Source organism: Tupaia chinensis, unplaced genomic scaffold (assembly GCF_000334495.1).
Source record: "Tupaia chinensis unplaced genomic scaffold, TupChi_1.0 Scaffold000688_1, whole genome shotgun sequence".
NCBI lineage: Eukaryota > Metazoa > Chordata > Mammalia > Scandentia > Tupaiidae > Tupaia > Tupaia belangeri.
In genome coordinates this window covers 1,672,084-1,693,151 of record NW_006160211.1, presented here as the reverse complement: position 1 = coordinate 1,693,151, position 21,068 = coordinate 1,672,084, and the positions used below count along the sequence as shown (strand labels likewise).

Below are 21,068 nucleotides of genomic sequence, written 5' to 3'. Positions count from 1 at the left end.
CATACGTAGTTATTATTCATGGTCATCACTGCGTAATTTTCCATTATGTAAGAAACATATTTGGGACCAGCAGGTGGCATCGTGGTTAAGGTGCTGGACACTCCCACATGGCCGACCACGGTTCGAGTCCCGGTCCTGGCAGCTTCCTTTATCCCTTTCTCTCTCTCTCTCTCTCTCTCTCTCTCTCTCTCTCTCTCTCTCTCTCTCTGTGTGTTCTCTCTCTCTCTTTCTCTGTGTGTGTGTGTCTTTCTCTGGTCAAATTAAAATAAATGAATGAATAAATAAAATTAAATAAATAATAATTTTTTAGAAAAAATATTCATTCTACCATAAATAGGCATTTCAGCTCTTCTAGGTTTTGGCTGAAATGAACAGTTCTATTATGAACATTTGTGTGTCCTTTGGCAAATATACATATACATCTCTTTGGGGTTTGTACCCTGAAGCAGAGTTACTGAGTGATAGATATGCACATATCTGGGATCAGTTGGTACTGTCAGTTTCCCCAAGTGCTGTCCCAATTCGTAACCTTGCCAGCCATGGTGGAGGGCTCCTGCTGCTACGCGTGTGCACCAAAACGGACAGCGATGCCCTCATCGCTGAATGGAGCTGCCTCACTTCGTATTTTCTGTAACTGCAGCTTAATAGCCCATGGCTCTTTCAAACTGCATTTAATAAGATAGAGCACTTGACATGTTTATTAGCTCTGTTTAATTATTTTTAGTGAAGCGTCTGATCAGGTCTCTTGCCAATGTTTCCACTGGTTTTGTCTTTCCTCATTGATTCAGAATTATTCTTTCTAAATATGTTCACCTTTAATGTCCTGCCATGACAAAATCAGCATTCTCAGGTTTCCTCTTACCACACTTCCCTTCCATGCGCTACTTTGTTGTTGCTGTTCTTATTAACTTTGAAATGACACCAGGAGCAGTTTGAGTGTACGTGTTTATGATGCGATAAACATTAAAAGATACCACAAATGCACATGGAAATTATAAGGTAAGATATGTGTTACTGCTATGTGCTCCCACTGTATCCTGAACTTCCCCTATTATAACACTTACATTAGAATTTGATGAACTTATTTCTGTTGCAAGCGATAAAATTCAATCCCAACAAACTTAAGCTAAAAAAGAGAGAATTTATGATTGCTTTTAGAACTGGACAGGTCAGTGGTATAGCTAATTCTAGTAGAATTCAGGGCACTTAAATGCTATCATCAAGGCTCTACATGATGGCCAAAATGATGACCACGATTCCGAGTCATATCCTGCTAGCTTAGCGACACTAGTGCAAATCAGTTTCTCATGATCGCTGTGTCAGGAAAGTCCCAGGAATTGACTCACCTTTGACCTTATGCCCAGTCTAGAAATACGTATTGTGGTCAGAGGGGTGGGATGGTCTAACATGGCACCTCTGTAAGAGGTGGCATCAGCTTCACCTGAACCAACAGGAGGAGATTCCCCATTAGAAAGGAGGATTCTATTGCTAGGAGAGAGGGAAGAAAGGGAACCAGACAGGAAAAAGAGAGAGAGAGAGAAAGAGAGAAAGAAAGAAAGAAAGAAAGAAAGAAAGAAAGAAAGAAAGAAAGAGAGAAAAGATACCCACTCCAGTACTTTATTGTTAGTTAATTATACATCTTAAGCCTTCTGAAAGCAAAAATTAAATCTCTTTCTTCATACTATCCTTAGGACTTAGCACATTGCTTGGCATAGAATCATTGCTTACAAATTTGTTAAATCATTTCATTTTTGGGGAACCAGCGGATGGCATAATGATTATGTCATTGGACCCCCCACACAGTTGACCATGGTTCGAGTCCCAGGCGGTGGCTTCGAACTCACACTGGGCGCATGTGCATTTGTGCCCAAAATCCTGAGAGGAGAATGGAGGAGAAGGGACTGTGGCATGGCCATCACCCCTGGGGTGTTATTTCTTACTTTCTGTCTCTCTAGCAAGGGCACACACTCTATAGCAAAAATCTCCCTCTAAACAATAAAATTTTTTTATCAATTTTACAATGTCAAAATTTAACTTATTTACATTTCACTCTATAATCATGCTGACAGTTGCTTGGTTTTAATGTTCTATCTAATTGAACTCAGTGCATCAAAAATCCTTTTAAAGGACCATCAGATGGCATAATGGTTACATAACTGGAAAACTACATAGCCAATCACCTAGTAGCTTGAAAATCACACAGGGTGCATGTGCATATGTACCCAAGATCTCAGGAGGAGAAGAGAAAGGACTGCAACCTGGCCATCCCCTGCAGGGAGTGATTTCTCACTTTCGATCTGTCTCTGTCTCTCTCTCTGCAGTGAACACATGTACCCTAAGGCAAAAACCTCTTTTTTTAAAAAAAGATCTTTTTACTGCAGCTTTACCACACCTGGGCTTTAATTTTGAATAAAATAAAAGTTGGCTGGAGAGTTGGCCCTCTGACTTAGTCACCAATGGCTGATGGAATCTTAACCCTGGTGGCTTGAAAAACACAACAGGTGAGAATGGCGCACATGCATGCATGCCCCAACTTTCAACCAGATGGAGAAATGGAGAAGGGATTACTGCATAACCATCTCCATTAGGGGGTGCTTTCTCCTCCCTCTGTTCCTCTGTCTCTCTCTGGCAAGCACATATGCCCTCTGACAAAAACAAAACAAAACAAAACTCATTAGTTCATACTGACAACTTCCAAATCCAAATTCAGGACTATAGAGTTTACCTTCAATGTCTAGATTACATCTGCATCTCTTTGCCCAAGAATCTTAATTCTGGAATCTAGAATCAGGGTTCCTAAGGTCTAGGAGATTATTTAATTATGATATCCCATCATTACTCGTTTTTTAAAAATGCTAGCAATACAGGGCCAGCAGGCGGTGTGGTGGTTAAGGTGCTGAACTCCCACACGGCCCACAGCAGTTCAGTCTCAGACTTGGCGGCTAGCTATCTCACTTTCTCTCCCTCTCTGTCTCTCTGTGGTGAGTGCATGTACCCTATAGCAAATTAAAATACAACAAGTAAAAGTAATTCTTTAAAAAAAATGCTAACAATACGTACACGACAGTCAGAACTGCATAGCTAAAACGTCAACTACCAGGCATATTTACTACAACCATTAAAAATGTTGGCATATGCTCTCCTCATTCTACTTTTTAAGTTTTTATCTCTCTCCTTATTTATTTATAGAAAATAGCTCTTACGTATGATGCTCTGTGTCTTTATCCTTCATTTAGGCCTAACTCCACAAATAAGTACACATATAATGCTAACCATCCGTCCTTAAGTCATCTTTGCTCATCTGAAGCTAAGCTTTCAAGTTTCTTATTGTGAGGGCATGGAAGCAATATTCCTTGCACTTTTACAAGTTGACAACAGTTTGAACCCTTACTCTATGTGAAAGTCAGTTTTGCTGAATATAAAATATTTGGATCACATCTTTCCTTAAACAGGAACACTTAGATTATGGATATTTCTCACTTCACTAAAATGGAGCTTCTCTTTCCTCTTTTTTGTTTTGTAAAAACAGAGGCAATTGTGGAGATAATTTAAAGATACCCATATCCACGCTCTTTAAATATTGGGTCATTAGAAAAGTCATCATGTATTTCTCTATATTTTTGAACGCAAAATGCATCATGACTCTTACAACGACCCAATTGTCTACTAACTTTAAGTAAATGCTCATTTTCACTCAAAATTTTTGTCAAAACGAAATATAATACCTTGTATTTAGAAAATTTTTACTTAAAACATGCATTTTGAAAACAGATGAGCTAAGAAGTAACTTTTGCAAAAGAGAGGGTCATGAACCAGGATAAATATACCAAGTATGTAAATTTGGCTGTATTTTACATTTTTCTTGGGAGCTTTTAGTCTCATTTCTTAGTCTTTTTCATTGGGCATTTCCCCAGTTCAAAATAATGAGGACCATGTGTAGAATAGAAGCAAATGTGAAGTTATTTTTTTTCAAATTAGCCATCTATAAGGTAACAAGAAACTAATGCCAATGTTCAAATCCTCAAGTTCCTTGCCTGATGCTCCCATCCAGTGATGTGCTGGTATACTGGCCTTCGTTAGAGGTTACCGTCCTGAACTAGTCTTCCAACTAGTTCACTTAATCGTTACATTAAGGTGGGGGAATATGGTAAAGCAATAAAATAAGAAAGACCAGGAGAATATTTTAAAAACCAGCTATTTATTGAAAGAAATAATGGAGGGTTAGGACCAGCAGGTGGCATGGTGGCAAACGGCGCTGGACTCCCAGAAGGCAGGCCACAGGGCAGCTTGCTTTCTCACTTGCCCTCTTCTCTCTCTCTCTCACTGTGTCCCTCTCTGGTCAAATTTAAAGAAAGAAAGTAAGAAAGAAAAATTTTAAAAAAGGAAAGAATAGAGGGCAAGAAATTACACACACACACACAAAACACTACAGAGGGCATTTTGGGAGACTTTCTCTTAAAAATTAATTGCACAGGGCCAGCCTATGGCATGGTGGTTAAGGGAGCTGGATCCCAAATGACTGACTGCATAGTTTGAGTCCTGGCTCCAACAGCTTAAAGAACACACCACACGTGTGTGTGTGTGTGTGTGTGTGTGTGTGTGCAAAAATCCCAAAAAGGAGAGTGAGGAGGAGGAGAAGGTATTGTGGTGTGACCATGGCCCTGAGGGTGGGGATGGAGGGATGTTTTCCCTCTCTGTGTGCGGCTATCTCTGGCAAGTGTCCTTTGACTAAAAAAAAAAAAAAAAAAAGGATAAAGATTCAAAATTGTAAGTAAAATAAAGATGAATCAATAATGAAAATTTAAAAATAAACTTCAGGAAACTTTCAAACAAAATTGTAGGTACCTAGATAGCTAAAGTAAAGGGAATCTTTCTAGGCTGACATAAAATGTAGATATGGAAGAAAAAAACACTTGTCATTCAGACATAAACTAGAAAAAAAAACTTGAATGAGAAATTGTCAATTTATAAATCTCTAATATATGGCCAATCTGTAGAGGGCTTGGGATAGTCAACAGGTAAAAATCCAATTATGGCCTTCCAGATAAAAACAAGACCAAAATTTGGGCCAGAAAATTGGAGCCCAAATTATGGCACTCCAGATGAAAAAATAAGATCAAGTTGTACCCTATTCTCTAATAACCAGGGGCCTGTCAACAGCGACTCCTGTAGTTATTACAAGCAGAAAACCTACTGGAAGAACCAGTTTCCTACACTGGCTAAAAATACTATAACATGTGTGATTAAAATAGAAACAGAAGAATCTCTTTGAGCAAAACACTCCAAAGACATAGGCAGAAAAATTAGAGAACAGCCCAGAAGAGACCAGATTAATTGCTCTCTTTATTTTATTTTTTAATGTTTTTGCCATATGGCACATGAGCTTATCAAAGAGAGACAGAGAGAGAGGGACAGTGAAAAATCACACTGGGGTGAGGGTGGGGTGACCACATCACAACCCCTTCTCCTCCATTCTCCTCCTGGGATCTTGGACATGAACTCACATGTGCCCAGTGTGACTTTCAGGCTGCCAGGTCCAGGACTTGAACTGTGGTCAGTCATGTGGGAGTCCAGTGCCTTAACCACCATGCCATCTGCTAGCCCCCACCTCTGGTTGTGGCAGACATTAAATCAACAACATAGTGTACAACAAAGACTATTGCCATTTATGTCCTACCCCATAATCCTTGCTTATCATCCTTGCCTTGGTTGCACTTTATTTAATTGCCTGAAGTATACAGACCATGCACACAGGTCATGTTTAAGTCTGATGGCACCATATATAGTACCATTGCTAGTGTTAACTGAAAATGCCTGACCTTTTTCTAGTCGTCTTAGCTAGTGAAATAGGTTATTTTCTTCTTTTTGTATTACCATCCATCAGTGTAATACTTTCCTTTTCCTTTTTTTTGTTTTTGAGGGGGGGCTTTTGCTATAGGGTGTGTGCGCTCGCTAGAGACAGAGAGACAGAAAGCGAGAAATCACCTCCCGAGGGGAGAACCACGCCACTATCACTTCTCGTCCATTCTCCCCTCAGGATCTTGGGCACGCACGCACATGCGCCTGGCGTGAGTTTTAAGCCACCAGGTCTGGGACACAAACCACGGTCGACTACATGGGAGTCCAGCAACATAGCTGTTATGCTAACTGCTGGTCCCCAAGTGTAACACTTTCAATTCAGCCTCTCTACTACCCATATCCAAGGATGGAGAATTTCATGATAGTGTTTCTGCAGTTCAAGAAGGGGCTCTTCCCAGTACAAATACTTTAGATACTCTCGAACCAATTTATGATTTAATATTGTTTATTAGTCTCATTCTAAAAATGTGAAGAGAACAATACTGGATTGGATATGTAATAGCCTCACCAGACTGTGAATCCATGGCTTCCAATTTTTTTTTTCTTTTTAAAATTTGCTAGAGGGTATATGCACTTGCTGGAGAGAGACAGAGAGAGGGAAAGTTCAAAAGCACCCCTCACCATGGGGGACAGTCATGTCACAATCCCTTCTCCATTTCTCACTCATTTCAGGATTTTAGGGACACATGCCTGATGTATTTTCAAGACACCAGGTCTGAGACTTGCTCCATTCAGTCAGACAAGTGGGATACAGCTGCCTTAACCACTCGCCATTGGCTGGTCATACAGGCCAAAAATTTCCCATTTTTTTTTTTTTTTTTTTGGGGTCATTTTTCTTTTTTTTTGAGAGGTTTTTGCTATAGGGCACAGGCGCTCGCCAGAAAGACAGAGAGAGACAGACAGCGAGAAATCACCCCCCAGAGGGCATGGCCATGCCTCAATCCTTTCTCCTTCGTTCTCCTCTTGGGATCTTGGGCACGCACGCACACATGCCCGGTGTTTAAGCCACCAGGTCCAGGACTTGGACCACAGTTGGCTACATGGGAGTTCAGCGACATAGCCATTACGCTAACTGCTGGTCCCTACACCTTCCAATTTTTAATCTGGTGGGTTTCCTTATATATAGACTATCCACAATCTCACATATGTACAGAATACCACCATTAACGAACATTTGCTGAACATCCACTGTAAAAAGTAGGCAAGCAGGCATACTGCAGTCTATCATCTTCTCAGTGAGGTCATGCATTGCTCTGGTAATATTTGGCAGTTACAATCATCGCAGATCTCTGGCGAAGGATGTTTTGTTTCAAAGTTGCTTTCATCACTATCAAAGAATTTATTCTGCAGATGAACATTCTTAAATCATGGGAATAAAGGGTCATTAAATACAAAGTGTGTGTGTGTGTGTGTGTGTGTGTGTGTGTGTGTGTATGTGAAAGGAGACTGGAGGAGAAGGGATTGCAGCATGGCCCTCCACCCACCCCCCACCCAACCCCTAGAGAGGATCCACCCACCCCCAACCCAACCCCTAGAGAGGTAATTTTTCTCTTTCTCTCTCTGTCTCTGGGAAGTTTTTCTATAGCAAAAGCTTGAAAAAACTAATGTAGGGCTAACCAGTGGCATGGTGGTTAATGTGGCTGGATCTCCCACATGGCTTAAAAAATATGTCAGGTATGCATGCATGCGTGACCAGTCCAGAGGAGGGAGAGTGGACTGGGTTGTGACCATGCCCCTGGCAGTGCTTTTTCACTTGCTCTCTCTCTCCTGACTAGCATACACATCCTATAGCAAATTTTAAAAAGAAAAGAAAAGCTAATGTAAAGAACCTAGTTATTTTAGTTATTTTATAGGACAGAATTGATGAAGTATTTCCTATTGGATATTATACTTAAGATTCAAGTGTTCATAGTGAGCAAAACAAGAGAGAAATAGATAATGTGAATTAGAGAACCATATTTGTCTTAATGTGGTTTTTACTTCCTGGATGTGCTATGTAGTTTAGAGCTGCCTCTAATGGCTTGAAAAGAACAGCTGGTAACATTAGATGTATTTTGCAAGTTACATGACATCACACTAGCATCTTGAGATTGGCCATGGCAAAAGCATTTACATTGTAGAATTTAGCGTATGCTTCAAATCGGGCCCACCCCTTCTCCTTCCCAGCCAGTTGTAAACATTTATTAGCACACCAGTAGATAAATGTACAATTCAATAATGTTTTTAAACTTAATTACTTAGCTTTTATTTCTCTTTTAGACCATGTTTTTAAAATACAGTGATAGGTCTTCTTGTTTGATTGATTAGAACTTGATATAAGCTGTGATTTTTTTTTTTTAGAATCAAAATAATCTGTTAAGTCACCTATTTATATTCTTGGCCAATTGCCTTCACATTTTCTATTTATTGTGGAGGTTATTATTTATAATTTTACTCCTTTTTTTAGAGTTAAAAATTCTTTTCTTTACATTTATTCATTTAAAAAAATTTATTCATGAGTAAGAGACAGAGAGAGTAAAACAGACAGAGATATAGCACCCCAACACAATCTTGAGGCCACAACCCTTTCCCGTCTCAGCCAACCTGGATCACGGGCATGTTTGCCTCTCATACTTGGGTAGGTCTCTGGACTTGATCTGGCAACCTTCCCATGTGGGTCTACCTTGTAGAGCATTGCATTTTACCCCTGTATCACTATCCAGACCCATCTTCTATTTTCAATTTATTAAACTTAGTTTAATTTTAGTATAATATTATTTAAAATTTTTCATTACCACTCATATTTCTTTCTCTTGAAATGTTTAAAATTTCTTCACAGTCTTATACAAACGAATAAAGCAGTTAACTTTTTAGAGCAAGAAACAGGATAAACGTGTTGACTTGCTGAAAAAGCTTGCTGAATTAATTGAAATCTCAATAAATTTATCTCACTTTGCAGTTTTCCTCTCTGTGCTTTTTCTAATTTAAATTATTTTATTGATATCTTAAATGTTATGAGATTAGAACATATTTACATCTTATCTTTTAATGTTATGATGTATAGTGTCTGTTTTGAATTTGGTTGCTTTATCTCAAACATTAGTAAATGGCTTTGGATGCCACTTTTACTGCTGAGTGAGTTTCTCATTTCAATTTCAGGTGGTTACATTTACACCCAAACTTGTTTACAAGTCACTGTTGACTCACTCCATCAAAACAACTTCTCTTCACTGACATTACACAATGCCAACAGTGTACTAACAACTGGTGAACTCTTAAGAGTTTGTCTATTGCTTGTTTGCAATTCACTGATATGTTTTTGTTAACCCAAAACAGTAATTCTATCTTTCTGCCCATCTGTCTATCCCTTTCTCTATCTATCATGTATTTTAACAGAGCATTGACTGATCTCTGTTCAGTTTTAGTACACCTAGCAAAGTGTAAGGAGCAGTGACACCTGCTGGTAAGATCTGAAGTTCCTTTTCAGTATTTGTAATTTCCAGTACTTACACCCAGTCTATGTATACAAATAATTCTCAGAGAAGAGAAAAAGCAAAGTAATAACCTAATTGTTACTTAACACTTCAACGATTAACTTAACAAATGATTTTTTAAAAAAGACAACAGAGTCTAGCAGGTGTTGTGAATCATATAGAAGACCGCAAAGCAGAACTGATCTTATTTTACTTTGTCTCCTTCCCCCACTCACCTCTCCAGATCTCAGGGGAGAGATTTATACCCTTCTTTCACACCATTTCTTCATGCAAAGGCCCCTTTCTTTCTTTGCTTCATCATATTTTCCCCAGATTTCCCACTTCCTTCCTCAACTGTCCACTCCCACCCACGCCCACACTAATATGTATTATTTTGAGTATGCAGGAGTTTTAAATAATCACAAGTAGTATTGTGTTGTAGATTTCATGCTTTTCCTATTTAATTCCATTTGAATTTAATTGTCTGTTCATGCAACTCTATATATTTTGGTTCATTGGCTTTATATATTGTGTATTCCAGAATATGCTTTTCACCATATTTTCATGTATCTGTTCTAGTGATGGACACCTAAGTTGCCTCCAACATCCTGTGACTACTATCTTATCAATGTATAATGTATATCTTAAAAATATCTTTCCTGCTCTACAGAATGACTGCTCCAATCCATACTTTTGCCAACAGGATCTGAGTGTTTCCATTTACTAAAATCCTATCCATCATTTGGTATTACCCAGTGGCCTTCTAGCTGGTCTGATGAGTGTAAGTTGGTGTTTCACTGTTGTCTTAATTTTTATCTGATTATCAATGATAAATTCGAAAACATGTTAGTAATTCAGGTTTCCTTTCTGTGGATTATCTTTTAATACATTTTGCCTGCTTTTTTTTTTTTTACTTGGGGTCCACGTGTTACTTATCCGCAAAATTCACTATGTATTCTGAAGAGCAGCCCTTTGTTGGTTTACATTGTTAATATTTTCTGTGAAGCTGCTCACTCTGAGTATCAGGGCCTTTGATAAGTAGTAATATTTAATTTTGATGTAGCGATACCCATCAATTTTCCACTACATTGTTTATGGAGGGGAGTCTCATAAATATTTCATCATCTCAGTTCAGAAAAATATTCCCCAGCATTTTCTTCTATTAGCTTTGTAGTTTTAACTTTTTTTTTTTTTTGAGAGATTTTCGCTATAGGGCGCGTGCGCTGGCCAGACAGACAGAGAGAGACATAGAGACAGAAAGCGAGAAATCCCCCCCCAGGGGGGATGGTCACGCCGCAATCCCTTCTCCTCTTGGGATCTTGGGCATGCACGCACACGCGCCCGGCATGAGTTTTAAGCCACCAGGTCCGGGACGTGAACCGCAGTCAACTACGTGAGAGTCCAGCGATATAGCCATTATGCTAACCGCTGGTTCTCAAAAGTGAGAAACCAAACTACCAGGTCCAGGACTCGAACTGAAGTTGGCCATATGGGAGTCCAGCTCTTTAACCACCATGCCACCTGCTGGCTTTGTAGTTTTAACTTTTATATTTAGTTCTTGATCCACATATGACCTATGTAAGATATCTAGTAGGAATCCAACTTTTTCTCCAAACAGTAAATTAATTTTTCCAAACCCATCTACTAATCCATCCATTTCCCACTGACTGATGTTGACACCTTTATTGAGTACCAAGTTCCCACATTTACAAGAGTCTACAAGAGTATATTAAACCTATTTAGTCCTATTGTTTTTATTTTCTTGTATTTGTTTGCACCAGTTTCTTCTTCAAGTTTGCTATAGAATATGTGTGCTTGTTGGAGAAGGAGACAGAGAGAGAGAGTAGTCATTCCCCAATGGGAGATGGCCATGCAGCAATTTCTTCTCCTCCATTCTCCTCTTGGGACTTTGGGCACTCATGCACATGTGCCCAGCATGACCCTCAAACTGCTGTATCTGGGACTCAAACTACACAGTCGACCATATGGGTTCCAGCTGCCCTAACCTCCATGCCATCTGCTGGCCCTAAAATTTATAGTTTTTTTGTGGAAGTTTTTGATTGTTGTAAGGAAGATTTATCCAAACTATCTACTCTTTTATTACTAAGAAGCATAAGACATTCATTACTTTTTTTAAAATTGCCATATGGTACATGCACTCTCCAGAAAGAGACAGAGAAAGGAGAGAGAAAGCACCCCCTTTGGGACTTAGTCATGCCATAATCCCTTCTCTATTTCTCTGTCCTGTCAGGATTCTTGGCAGACATACACAGAAGCCTGACATGTTTTTTCATGCCACCAGGGACTAGATTCCAACCAGTTGGTCATGTGGGATCCAGCTTCCTTAACCACTAGATTATGTGGCCAGCCCAACCCTATTTCTTTAAGAACATTTAATATGCTCATAAAGTAGCCGGCTTCCTAGGTGGCCCCAAGACCCCTGCCTCCTAGGATTCACATCTTTGTTCTGTGCCCTTACACATAATGCCAGCAGTCATCTGTATGACTGGTAGAATGAGGCAAAACTGACGATATGTCACTTCCAGAGTTAGGTTATAAAAGGTTGTGGTGGAGACCAGCAGATGGTGTAATGGTTACATTGCTGGAGTCCCATAGTCAACTGTGGTTCGAGTCCCAGACTCGGTGGCTTAAAACTCACACTGCGTGCTGTGTGTGCCCAAGATCCTGAGAGGAGAATAGAGGAGAAGAAATTGCAGCACGGCCATCTCCCATCCCCCAACGGGGTGATTTCTCACTTTCTGTCTCTCTGTCTCTCACTGTCTCTCCGATGAGCATACTTGCCCTATAGCAAAAATTTCTCTTTAAAAAAAAAAAAAAGATTGTGGTGTCTCTCTCATTTGCTCTTGTGATGTATGGCTTGCTCTGAGGAAAGCCTGTTTCAAACAGCCATGTGGAAGGCCCATGTGGCAAGTAGCTAAAGGCTCTTGCCAACAGTCATGTGTATGAGCTTGGAAGGGGATTCTTAAGTCTGCAAGCAATGTTTTCCTGGCTAACTTTTTTTTAAAGAGGTTTTTGTTATAGGGCACGTGCGCTCGCCAGACAGACAGACAAAGACAGAGAGACAGAAAGCGAGAAATCACCCCCCAAGGGGGATGGCCACGCTGTAATCCCTTCTCCTCCATTCTCCACTCAGGATCTTGGGCATGCACGCACACGCACCCAGCGTGAGTTTTAAGCCACTGGGTCTGGGACGCGAACCGCGGTCGACTATGTGGGAGTCCAGCAACATACACTAACTGCTGGTCCCCCTGGCTAACATTTTGAACACAACTTCATGAGAGACCCTGAGCCGGGCTAACCCATTCTAGATTCTTGACCCTCAAAAACTGTGGAGGCGCTGAGCATGTGTGTCATATGTGCCCAAAATCCTGAGAGGAAAACGGAGAAGGAAGAATTGCGACGTGGCCACCCACCCTGGGGGGTGATTTCTTACTTTCTCTCTCTGTCTCTTCAGTGAGCACACATGCCCTGTAGCAAAAATCTCTCTAAAAAAATAAATTAAAAAATTGTGTGACGTAATAAAATTATGTGGTTTAAGAATGATTTGTTCTGCAGCAATAGACAAGCAACACAATTCATTTAAAATTATTTGCTATCTGAGCCATGAGTGCTACTTTACCCTTAGTCACGCAGTTTCCCTGTGTGTTCACATTCCCCTTGGGATATGATCCATCTTCGCTGTGTATTCATAGGGGGTGGCTAAATTCTGGTCCCTCCAAAAGCTTTGGCTGAAGGAGCCATGCTTTGATGTTTAAATCTGCTCCCCTTCCAGGTACTGTTTTCAAGGGCTATTTGACATAGTTTTACAGGTGGACTTCAAAAAGTTAATGAAAAAAAATGGAATTAAAATATTTTCATGTGGTACAGAAAATTAAAATCTGTGCATAAAGCTATGATTTTTCATAATATTAATTGCCCAAGAACTTTTTGAAGACTCCATGTAGTAGCTTGATTCTTGGTATAGTAGGAGTAGGGGCAGAAGGGAGCACTAAGTCATAGACGCTACTCAATCCAAGCTTGGTTCTCGCCCTCACACCCCGCTGTCTCCACTGAGGCTGAGCTGGCTGCTCTTCTCGCACCCAGTAGCAATGGATAAGGAAGCAAAGCACACCTCAACAGACTCTTCCCCATCCAGTATTTTCCCTGGAGCCCAGTCAGCTTTTGCTCAGGTTTATAATCCCTTTCATTATCCCTAGTCTCGTTTGCTTTTAGCTTTTATGTTTGACAAATTCATCAGTTTTCTTCTGGCTTTGTAACAGCTCTGGGATGGAATTCCAGGGAGAAACGCTGAAACTCTTGCAAGAACCAGAATACCTAACTCATCTTTTCATTTCCCCATGTATTAAAAACAAAACAAAACAAAACAAAACAAAAACCTTTTAAATATTATTTCCCCATTTCTATCTTTTCCTTGAATCAAATAGCATTAAATAGGTATTCAAGAATGCTTCTTGAATGAAATAAAGAAAAAGAGAAGGAAGCATGACCCTAACTAATAGAGCTGGTTACAGTGATCAGGTAAATCTCTTAAGAATGACTGTCACTTAACCATCACTCACCTGAAATGGCTTCAGGAACGTCTCCTCCATTGCCAATCTGCCATACTCAGTGAAAAGCTAGAAGGAAAATCACAAACACACAAAACTTCAATATCTGCAAAGTTTTACTTCTTGGCTTTCTTTCTTTCATTTTTCCCTGCAAGCTACAACAATATGCTATATTATTATTATTTCTTTTTTGGAGAGGATTTTTTTGCTATCGGGCGCGTACGCTCGCCAGACAGAGAGAAACAGAGAGACAGAAAGCGAGAAATCACCCCCCAGGGGGGATGGCCACACCGCAATCCCTTCTCCTCAATTCTCCTCTCCAGATCGTGGGCACGCACGCACACGCGCCCGGCATGAGTTTTAAGCCACCAGGTCCAGGACGCAAACTGCGGTCGACTACGTGGGAGTCTAGCGACATAGCCATTACGCTAACTGCTGGTCCCAATATGCTATATTATTAAAATTATGATGATAATTTTAAGGAAGTATAATAAATATTGGACAGATAAAGCATAGCTACAGTAGTTAGATATTTAAAAATGAGGACATATCATACATTTAAAAATAAAACTTTCATTTTAAAGCAAATATCTTTTATACCTAGTATGTGGAACAAGTTTTTGTAGGAAAGATGGGGGAGAGGAGCGTTAATGACCTTCAAAAATGTAACTTGCATAGATTAAACCAGAGGTGTAAATTATGTAGGATGAATCACAAAAGTTGTTGCCTCAAGTAATTTAATGCTATAATGACCTCGCTTACTACAAAGACATGTAAGCGTTTGTCTTAAAAAGTGGAGAATTAAATGCACTGCCTTCTCATACTTTTTATTGCTCCCCCTTGAGATCATGAAGCACCATAATCTAAGTTTTGTTTTGTTTAGAGGTTTTTGCTATACGGCGCGTGTGCTCACCAGAAAGACAGAGAGAGACAGAGAGACAGAAAGCGAGAAATCACCCCCCAGGGGGGATGGCCACGCCGCAATCCCTTCTCCTCCATTCTCCTCTTGGGATCTTGGGCACACATGCACATGCACCCAGTGTGAGTTTAAGTCATTGGGCCTGGGACTCAAACCGCAGTCGACTACATGGGAGTTCAGTGACATAGTCATTACGCCAACTGCTGGTCCCAATCTAAGTTTTCATGTTGCCAGAAATATAAGACTTTGGAGGACACACACCTGAGGAGGTGACTGTGATGGGGCCTTCCCCATATGGATACCGGAAATGCCACTTCATATACTGAGCGATGAGCCATGGCAATCCTTCAGCACTGGGAAAGAATACTGCTACATGGGGTTCCCACCCTTTCCCTTTCTACATTGCACCCCCAATATGATACTGTGGGAGTGCCGGGTATCTAGAAAGCAAAGGGCATCACTAGGCACCTGATTAGAGCAATGAAATGAAAATCTGGAAGGTCCTGCCTCAAGAGCAGGTGGCCCAGGGATGAGGCACTTTCATTTAGAATCATTTACTAACATAATTTGAATTGACAGTCACTTCTGAGGAAGGCTAAAAAATTGTCATTTACACAAAAATTTTTGGAAGGCACTACAAAAAGATTACTTACTCAATATCCAAGCCTGAAATCTGCTCTTTCTTTAGAAACCCCTGAACTGGTATCGAACAGTGCCATGTCACTCACTTGAAAAGTAGTTGGCTAGGCTCTGACATCCTCTCAAAGAAGCAACTGTTCTTCTTACGAGAAATGTCTAAGAATTATTTAGCATACTGCCTACTTGTCATGAATGATCAGAGTGATTATTAGAGATATATCTAGTAACAATGCTGGATGTGAACTCTGGGTGATATATATATATATACACACACACACATACATATACATACATATTTTTTTTCTTGGAAAGGTTTTTGCTATAGGGCACATGTGCTTGCCTGAAAGACAGAGAGAGATGGAGAGACAGAAAGCGAGAAATCACCCCCCCCCGGGGGATGGCTACACTGCAATCCATTCTCCTCCATTCTCCTCTCGGGATCTTGGGCATTGCACGCACATGCTCCCGGCATGAGTTTTAAGCCACTGGATCCAAGACTCGAACTGCAGTCGACTACATGGGAGTCCAGCGACCTAGCCATTATGCCACCTGCTGATCTCTCCGAATGATATGTCTAATGTCACAGATTAATTACCGTGCTCTATCATCCTTCGTTATTTGTTAAATCTTCATGTTTTGCCACATGGCTCTGATTGCCAAGAAAATAATATACTGAAAGCAAAACCTTCTATGAAACATACCGAGGAAAACTGTCAGAGAAACAGTGGATTTGCTACATAACAAAAAATACCATGAGTCTAAAGGGCACACAGGCTAGCTGGTAGCATGGTTGTGAAGCATGGATCCCTCATGGCTCACTGTGTAGTGCAAGTCCCAGACTGGACTGTTGGAAAAACACACTGGGCATGTGTGCGTATGTGCCCAACATCCCAACAGGAGGGAGAAATGGAGAGGGAAACACAGTGTGACCAAGCCCCAGGCTGCAGGTGACGGGGAGATCTCACTTTCCATTTCTCTCTCTTTCTCACCAGTACATACTCCCGGTGGCAGATTTTTTAAAAAAGGGGAGCGAGAGAGCAAAGAAGTTACAACAGTATGAACTATCTTTAGGAAACATCTTATCTTTGTCTTGAGATTTAAATGCTGCTTGAAGAATGGAAGGCACACTAAACCCAGATTTTCACTCCCATTCTACACTAATTAGCCACGTGAGTTTCGGCAAGTCACTTTTCTTTCAGCCTCATCTTCCTCATCAATAAATTATGAAGGATAAGTTAGGTGTCCTAAGGTCTCCCTCAGAGCTAAAATAGAATTCTGTAAGTTATCATTAGGTAACCCTTCACAGTTCTTGGTGGTCCACAGGTGAAAGGCAAACAAAAGCCGGCACGTGTGGATGCAATGGTAACTCCTATCAAATCCCTGACCTGAGACTTCAGTTTCATATTTTGGGTCATTTTTAGATCAAAGATACTTTCTGACTCCAACTTGTCAGGTATTTTCACATACCCAGGGCTTATAGCGAGTGCCTTTACAAAACAGAGGAATTAGAAAGATCATATCCACAATGGGCTGGAACGAGACACTTGGAAACAGGACAACCCCCATCCAGTTGTTTCTAAATCATTCCCTTGACTTCTGCTGAATAAGTTCAGAAGACTACCAAATATGTCAAAGAGAGTCTAGGTGTGGTTACCTGGAGGTGCTGAAGATCATCCTCCTGGACATTTTGGGATAAGTTATATACCTTGATGAAGAGAGAAAGTCAAAATGGGAAGATAATTGGCATCATCCTAAGGATGTTTCATTCTCTATTTTTTAAAATACTATCATAAAATCGAGCTCTCCTGCATTTATAGTGATCATAAAATTGTTCTAGAAACACAAGGGCCACTTGTTCTGGAGACAGGATATTAAACTCATTTTGTGAGCCTAATTTAACAATTCCATAAAACAATAATTCTTCCATGCACACCAAAGTAATAGCAATTGAAATCTGAAAAACCCATACAAAAATTTTGTTAAGAAAAGTTATGTTGACTTCTTCATCATCATTTTCTTCATGTCTACAGAAAGTTTCATCATACGGAAGTTATGCTCTGAGTATCATGCTCACATTCTTATACACATTGCTTCATGAAGAGATCACAGCATTTTGATGACATTTGTTAGAAGGATAAGTATCGGTCACTTCAAAGAAAAGTTAAGGACATTTAGATGTTTGTATACTGATGCTGACAGTATATTTTGTGAACTTATTTAAATAACAGATCAGTTCTCAGTTAAAAAATGCTCCTTGTTTGAGACTTAGAAGATTACTTTATGAAAGCATCTAATACTACAGTAACAAATGTATGTGATTCACATCAAAGACAAATAGTAAATAGTGAAAAAGCAAAGTCAGTTTGATTTTAATTGGCTTGCGTGTTGCCTTTTGCTGACAGTTATGAAGAAATTAGATATTAAGTCAATATTTTTTAAAGAATTATTTAATTTCATTTATTCATTCATTTTATTTCAATTTGACTATAGAGAGAGATAGAGAGAGAGAGAAGGAAAGTGAGAAAGCAAGCTACCAGGTCCAGGACTTGAACCGTGGTTGGCCATGTGGGAGTGTCCGGTGCCTTAACCATTATACCACCTGCTGGTCCCTTAAGTCAATATTTTAAAAGCTCATTCAAGAAATAAATTTTTAAGAGCATCAACCATAGATTATAACCATGACTTTTATTTTAAAAGTCTTCCCACCTTCTATTTACTCTCTCTTGGGCATCCTTACCACATGTGATACCATTTTTGCTGGGTCACTAGCTCCTTCTACTTGACTTGCTTGTAATTTTAGCCTTGACTTACTCATCCTCACTACTTTGCTTTTCCTGTCTTTTTAAACTATCTTATCTCATTTTATTGATCTGCTTTGTTTCTTGGCCACTATCTATTCCTGCTCTCTCCAGTGAAAATAAATTATCTAAAAATTTTCTTAAAAATCTTTCATGTTCTATGTTCTATGATTATAGTAAAACTCTTCAAGGACTTTCAGGACAATTTAGAAAGCCTACAATAACCTCAAAAGCAATAGTTTAAAAAAGAGAAAGAAAAAAGGGAAAAGAAAGGAAGATAACAATTTCGTATAAAGACATTTACTTCCTAAATATTGAGATGTTTTAAAAGTCTATGAACATGCATAAACGTTCTGACATTTAGAAATGTTTCCACTGGCTATGTATGTAAAACAAAATTTTATATTTTTCCATCTTGTTTCATTAAACATAAGTGGTCTCTACTTATGCATATGTTTTAAGATGTAATATTATTGAGTTTATTATAGATTTTAAACAGAAAATATATTAATAAGAGCATATAATCTGGGCTGGACCCATAGCCTACTGGTTAAGGGAGCTGGATCCCACATGGCCAACCACAGTTCAAATCTTAATCCTGGCAGCTTATAAACATGCCAGGTACATGCATGTGTGTGCTCAAATTCTCAACAAGATGGAAAATGGAGAGAGATTGTGGCATGATCACACCCCATTGGGGGTGTTTTCTCTCTCTCTGTCTCCCTCTTTCTCTGGCAAATGAACACATATTCTGGACAAAAACAAAACAAAAAAATTTAACATAATCTTTTCTGACTAAGACAGTTTAATTTGAAAACTGCAACTGAATTACAGTAACAAAAATTATTCTGATAGCTATCACAAGAACTGGGGCCAGCAGGCGGCATTGTGTTTGAGGTGCTGGACTATCACATGGCTGAACATGATTCAAGTCCCAGACCTGGCAGCTTGCTTCCTCACTTTTCCTTCCTCCCTTCCTCCCTCCCTCCTTCCCTCCTTCTCTCTCTCTCTATCTATCTGCATGTGTGTCTCTCTTTAGTAAGCACACATGCCCTATAGCAAGTTAAAAATATAATAATAATAATTAATAAAATAAACAATTCTTTTAAAAAAGAAAGAAATCACAAGAACTGGTATGCTAATTGAGCCAAATAACATATATGATTTATCATTTCTCTTGTTGGTCTTACTACTTGCTTACACACATATTAGAAGCACACATATTCATAATTGTTGATTACAGAAACATACATTAATATGGATTTATTTTATCTCATACCTGTATTGAGCTGATCATTGTGCTAAGGGCAAATACTGTGGCCGAATCTCTCAAAGTTGACTGACTGTCAAAGGTTCCCTGAGTATCCATCAATAACACTGCGACCTAGAGGCAAGTTGAGTACATTATTGATATTTCACAGAAAATCTGGAGCATTAGGATTCCACAACATTAATATCATAAGAGCTTACGCAAACCGTGATCAATACATACTTAAAAGGTAATTTCTTAAACATGTCACAGAAAATAAAAATGTGGGTTAGCTGCTGACTAACTTTCACTGGTAATCTGACGTAACAGGAACTTAACACAGCACTGAAATGAAGTGCAGAGGTTGGCTTGCTGGTCTGCCATTCTACGTCCTTACTACAATATTTTGCCTGCCCCGATTACTGGGAAGGTAAATAGAAATATGCAATGGAGTGCTGCCTCCTTGCCCTTTAAGCTTCATGTCAAATGGCCAAAGTTTGCTTTCAGAAGAGCATTTTCAGATCCTGAAAAGAAATAATTTCAAGTAAAAGCTCAGTTTTATTTAAGAAGCTAGCCTCATACCTTTTTACCATCGGGCTTATTGATAAGGAAGACTTCACTCCATATCTGGATTCCTGTGGTCTCTCTTTCAGACCCACCTCTCCATGAAAAGCCAGTCAAAGGTTCATTGTAATCTCCGACCCAGTCGACTGATTCCTGTAAATTAATAAAGTCTGTGATATGAAACTGGATGTGTGTGCGCGCCATTTTCCCCCCATTCATGCATTCCTATTCTTATACCTCGCTAACTCTAGTCAAAAGGAAACCCATTTGCACATCTATGGCATTGATACAATTACTTTAGTTATTCATCCAAAAAAATAATGAGAGAGGAGCAGTCATCTGTCACATTTTATGCTGGGTTCTGGGACACAGAGATGAAAGGGTATCGTTCCAGACTAGAGGAAGTTCACAGACTAACAGGGAGAGACACGTGCGAACACAGCATTGTGATGCAGTACGAATACATGCCAAAGTGAAACTCTGTAAGGGGACTTTCGAAAGCATGTGGAAAAATGAAATTAATGTGTGTTTATTTTGGTGCAAAAAAATTGAAATCCATGCATAGTTTTTTCATAATACATATTTCCTATAAACTTTTTGAAGCTCCCTCCTATATAAGTCAAAAGTGAGGGCACAAGGGAAAGAATAACTAACTCTCAATTAAATAAGATTTCACAGGAAAGTGGTGACTGAGCTCAGACTTGAAGAATATTGGGAATTTTTCAGGTCAGCAAACTTGGAGAAGGTATTCCAGAAAGAAAGAAAGAAGAAAGAAAGAAAGAAAGAAAGAAAGAAAGAAAGAAAGAAAGAAAGAAAGAGAGAAAGAGAGAAAGAGAGAAAGAGAGAAAGAGAGAGAGAGAGAAAGAAAGAAAGAAAAGAAAGAAAGAAAAGAAAAGAAAAAGAGAAAGAAAGAAAAGAAAGAAAGAAAGAAAGAAAGAAAAGAAAGAAAAAAAGAAAGAAAAGAAAGAGAGAGAGAAAGAGAGAGAGAGAGAGAGAGAGCAAGAAAGAAAGAGAGAAAGA

At 39.4% G+C, this 21,068-nt stretch overlaps 1 protein-coding gene across 8 annotated transcripts in view; it reads right to left on the bottom strand.

Annotated features, from left to right (window-relative positions):
* Positions 1–21,068, bottom strand: part of ATL1 (atlastin GTPase 1) — an 86,878-nt gene that overhangs the window by 20,180 nt on the left and 45,630 nt on the right. For all 8 annotated transcript variants that reach the window (XM_006160521.2, XM_006160522.3, XM_006160520.2 and 5 more), the window contains 4 exons: positions 20,067–20,201; positions 19,515–19,619; positions 17,092–17,142; positions 13,892–13,948 (listed from right to left, as the gene is read on the bottom strand). In XM_006160521.2, the coding sequence (XP_006160583.1) occupies positions 13,892–13,948; positions 17,092–17,142; positions 19,515–19,619; positions 20,067–20,201 (348 nt within the window). The remainder of the gene's footprint in view (positions 1–13,891; positions 13,949–17,091; positions 17,143–19,514; positions 19,620–20,066; positions 20,202–21,068) is intronic.